This window comes from Mus pahari, chromosome 8 (genome assembly GCF_900095145.1).
Source record: "Mus pahari chromosome 8, PAHARI_EIJ_v1.1, whole genome shotgun sequence".
In the NCBI taxonomy this organism is placed as follows: domain Eukaryota; kingdom Metazoa; phylum Chordata; class Mammalia; order Rodentia; family Muridae; genus Mus; species Mus pahari.
This window is the reverse complement of record NC_034597.1, coordinates 52,392,831-52,397,201: the sequence shown is the minus strand read 5'-3', so window position 1 is coordinate 52,397,201 and position 4,371 is coordinate 52,392,831. Positions and strand designations below refer to the sequence as shown.

At 38.2% G+C, this 4,371-nt stretch overlaps 1 protein-coding gene across 1 annotated transcript in view; it reads left to right on the top strand.

Annotated features, from left to right (window-relative positions):
• The window catches only part of Kpna3 (karyopherin subunit alpha 3), a 72,464-nt gene that overhangs the window by 48,245 nt on the left and 19,848 nt on the right, over window positions 1-4,371 (top strand). Inside the window, exon 7 of the mRNA XM_021202990.2 lies at window positions 2,495-2,580. Within this exon, the coding sequence (XP_021058649.1) occupies window positions 2,495-2,580 (86 nt within the window). The remainder of the gene's footprint in view (window positions 1-2,494; window positions 2,581-4,371) is intronic.

Genomic DNA, 4,371 nt, shown 5'->3' with positions numbered 1-4,371 from the left:
GAGACACAGAGACAGGAGAGAGAGAATAGATTATGGAAGAGTATGTAACCCAAAATTAAAACTATGCTTTAGTTTTTTAGTTTAGGTTGTAAAAGCTGATTGTGTGGAAAACCAAAGACATGATAAGGTTAGTCATGTTGTTTTCTTAAAGGGAAGTTAAATTTAAATAGGTTGAGTACATAGTTAGTAGGCTAAATACTTAGTCTTAAGTGATTTCAGGATATATTAACTTTGCTGTGAGGACTGGAAAATCTTAGTCTCTTTGGCATCAAGAGATATTTTTATTAAAATGTACTTAATATCTTAAAACCTGCTATATAGTTTCCATATCAGGGAAAAGATAAATTTTATTCCAGCTATTTAAAAGATTAAATTCCATCTTATATCTACCACTAAGGCTCTTTTTATTTTTGGTTTCTGGTTCTGTTCCTCACACTCCTGTCTGTTTGTTCCAGAATTTGTTTGTGTAGATTTGTCTGTAAAACAAAAAAATAGGGCAAAATATAAACAACTTAACAATAATTTTTGAACCATCACCCAAGGTGTGGTATGAATAGAAAATTGCCAATGCTTTAGGTAACAACTTCGTGATTTCTCTTGGAAAGCTATGTTAACCGTGTAACAGATCGTGTTAGACTTAGAGCTGTGTAGACCCTGGTCTAATCTAGACTTGGTGTTGACCAGAACACTACTGTGTTTTGAGCCTCGGATATTCATCTGTAAAAATCAGGTGGTTGTGAGGAAATGTACATTGTTTGTACAGAATATTCTGTATTGTTTATTTGCTTCTTCAGCTATTTTTATATCTTACTTGTTCTTTTTTCACATGACTTTTGAAAGACTTACCTTGGCCCTGCAATTTTATTTTTTGTATTTTCCCATTTTCCCGTTCATGGCCCCCATTTCCAGTATTCTGTAAACACTCCTTAACTGCTTATTTACACTTCTGACTTCCAGTTTGTGGTAGTACATATCATCTGTCACTTCCTATCTCACCATCCTTTTAATGTCCCTAGCCACCAGTCTGCCTTTCATATCTTCTATTCCCTGCCTTCTGTCAGAATTGTTGGTGACAGCTCTTGTCTGTTCCATTTTCTGTTTGCTCTTTCCGCCGTGGAATGTGCATTTCCCATCTACACTGCTGCTATATCTGATCAGTTGTTTTCCTTTTTTCAGTATTTATATAGACAGAATTTTCTTATTCCCTGGTTTTCGGCTCACTTTAGGTTTTTTGCTGGCAGTCTGCCTTCTTCCTCCAGTGCTCTTTCTGTAGTTACAGTCTTTCTTCTGTCTGTGTTACTTCTCTTTAATAGGTCTCTCCTATACCAGTCTGTAACAACCCTTCTATCCATTTTACTTGCCACTGACTCTGACTGCAAACCCTGCTTTCCCACCCCACTACTGGGTCCTCATACAGGATGGGCAGGTAGTCCACATTGGACTCTATCTCCTGCCATTGCTTTTGCTTTTGAGATGTGGGCTTACTCATTGACCTGGGTGGACCACTTTGAATTTGCTCTGTAGTTCAGGCCATCCTTTGCTTCCTTTGTATCAAAAAATTTTACACTTTTACTTTTTCCATTATTTTTCCTTTTTTCTGTCTGTCTTTCTCTTTTGTTCTACCCTACCTCCCACCCCCTCTTTTTTTCTGGAGACAGAGTTCTTACTGTATATCCCTGGCTGACCTAGAAATTCATTATGTAGACTAGGCTAGCCTCCACCTCATAAAGATCCACTTGCCAAATGCTGGGGTTAAAAGTGTGTTGTTACGCCTGGCTTTACTCCCCTTCTCAATAGAATAAATTCTAAGGTCTGCAGCTTAGAGTTTGAGATAGACTATGCCTCTGCCTTCCAACACTTACATGCACAGTTTCATTCTGTACACCCTTAACTTTCTTAATCTGTGTCTTCCCATACGTACATCATTTCACTTATGATAGATTTAATGTAGATTGTCAGGGCCTGCCTTTTAAAATCCAATTTAGGAAAGCAAATTAAATTTGCCTTTTACTTTTTTGTGTTAGATCTTCCATGACTGACTCAAATTATAATGCTTTATCTGAGGAATTGTGCAGGCCTGTAATGAAACAGTTTGTAATACATAGCCCAGGTGGTGTAGTGGACTCTGGTGGGTCCCAGTTTTAAGACTAGTCTGGAGTCTGCAGCGGGGATTAAAGTGAGATTTAAAGGGCTTTGTCTCTACAGTTATAGTGGGTTACTCTGGAAGTGGAAGGAATATTCACGACATAAGTCATCATTTGTTCAGTAGAGATCTATGGGCAATGGCGAGTCCAGAGGTGTGTTTGTCTTATTGATGCACCTCTCAGTAGATGTAAAGAAGGCACTCGTAGTGACTGGCTGTGAGGAACAGTCAGATGGTAGGGTAGCTGCGTGAAGCTGGTGGTGGGTAAATCCAGGGACCAAGAAAGGAAGTACAGTGGTGGTTTCATCTCTAAAAAATTTTCTTTTTTCTTCTTTTTTCTTTTTTTAACAGTCCTTCATTACAGTTTGAAGCTGCTTGGGCACTAACTAATATAGCATCAGGAACTTCTGCACAGACTCAAGCTGTTGTACAGTCTAGTAAGTCAAATCTTCTTAAAAATGATTACAATCGCTTTTATACTAAAAACTGAATTTTACCTTAGGATATTTTGAAGTGAGTATAAATTTTTGTGTTACTTTAATGATTTTTTTTATCTTTTCCTTATTATTAAACTGTTACAAAATAATTGTAATTTTGGAACAAAAAAAGAGAATAGACTTTTTATGTTTCTGGGTAGAGACCATATCCTAGTAATAGAACTTGAAATACCTTGTTTTTAGTTCCTTCTAAGTATGCCGAGTAGGCTGGGCCTTTCATGTTACAACATATAGTTGTTTTGCAGTAGGACTGGTGGGGAGGGTCTTGCTGTGTAACCAGATCTGGTCTTAGAGCTACCTTTCTGTGTAGTTCCAGCCAGACCTTAAACTCGGGGTACTCCTGCTTCAGCATCCTGAGTGCTGGCTGTACAGGTGTGATTTACACCTATGTAGCCTTGGCTGATCTGAAACTTGTTATATAAACCAGTCTGGCCTTAAACTCACAGAGATCAGCCTGCCTCTGCCTGCTAAGTGCTGGGATTAAAGGCGTGTGCCCCACATCTTGCTTATTTCAAGTAAGTTACTATAGTTTTGTGGCTGAAGTTACTACAGCTCTTAAAAACTTTTCTAACTTGGTGTTGTAGTAGTGAACATGTTTTTAATAGAAATTAGGAGATAAAGTTAACTATATAGAACTTTATTATCATCATTTCCATTTTAAACTGAATTTATCAGTGATGGAAATAATGCCTTGAATATTAGTTTTTTTAAAAGTTTTGCTGGAGTTGACCCTGTGTCCCCAGTTCTACTCCTAGATGAAGTGGGAGAGAAAGCATGTGTAAGATGTTCACAGAGCATTCAGTCATAGTTTCTCAGAAGTTCACTATTAATGGGTCAATAAAATATATGGAACTGAATTATTATTTAACAATCTAGAAGAATAAAGCAATGATAGCTGTAAAATAGATGAACTTGAAAGTTACGAAAGTGAAAGAAGACAGATATTTAAAAAAAAAAAAATCACATGCAGTAGGATTTCATTTCTCTGAAATGTACAGACGAGACAAGTCCATGCATAGAAAAGGCAAGCTTTTTAATAATATCCTGGGTTTGGGGAACTGAGTAACAGAAGAGTAAATGGATGTTGATTGCTAGAGGTAGGGAGCTCTGTGCAGGGAGATGAACATGGAAAGCTGGATTGTAATAGTGACTGTCGTGACTTACAGTGATACCTTCTGTTCAAGGGTGAGTCACTTGTATTAAAGAGATGAAGTTAGGTATCTAGTATACAGATAAAGCTAAATAATCAAGAGCTAACACAGAGTAGACGTTAAGAAAAAGTGAGCTTGTGCTGTAGGTGGGTGTAAGGTATAACAGAGTAACAAAGTTCGGGACTAGAGAGATGGCTCCACAGTTAAGACCTTAGACTGCTTTTCCAGGAGACACCGGTTCCATTCCCAGTATACACATGGTAGCTCATGGCCATCAGTTTTAGGAAACTAGACACCTTCTTCTGGCCTCCACAGGTACTGGTGGTGCACAGACATACACATGTAGGTAAAACACCCGTACATATAAAAAAATAAAGATGGAATACTAAATACGATTGCTTTGAATTGTGTGGTAAATCTGATTTAATTGGTTCTGGTTAACCCTGTCTTAGAATTACATTGAAAGTAAGTATTAGCCGGGCGTGGTGGCGCACGCCTTTAGTCCCAGCACTGGGGAGGCAGAGGCAGGCGGATTTCTGAGTTCGAGGCCAGCCTGGTCTACAAAGTGAGTTCCAGGACA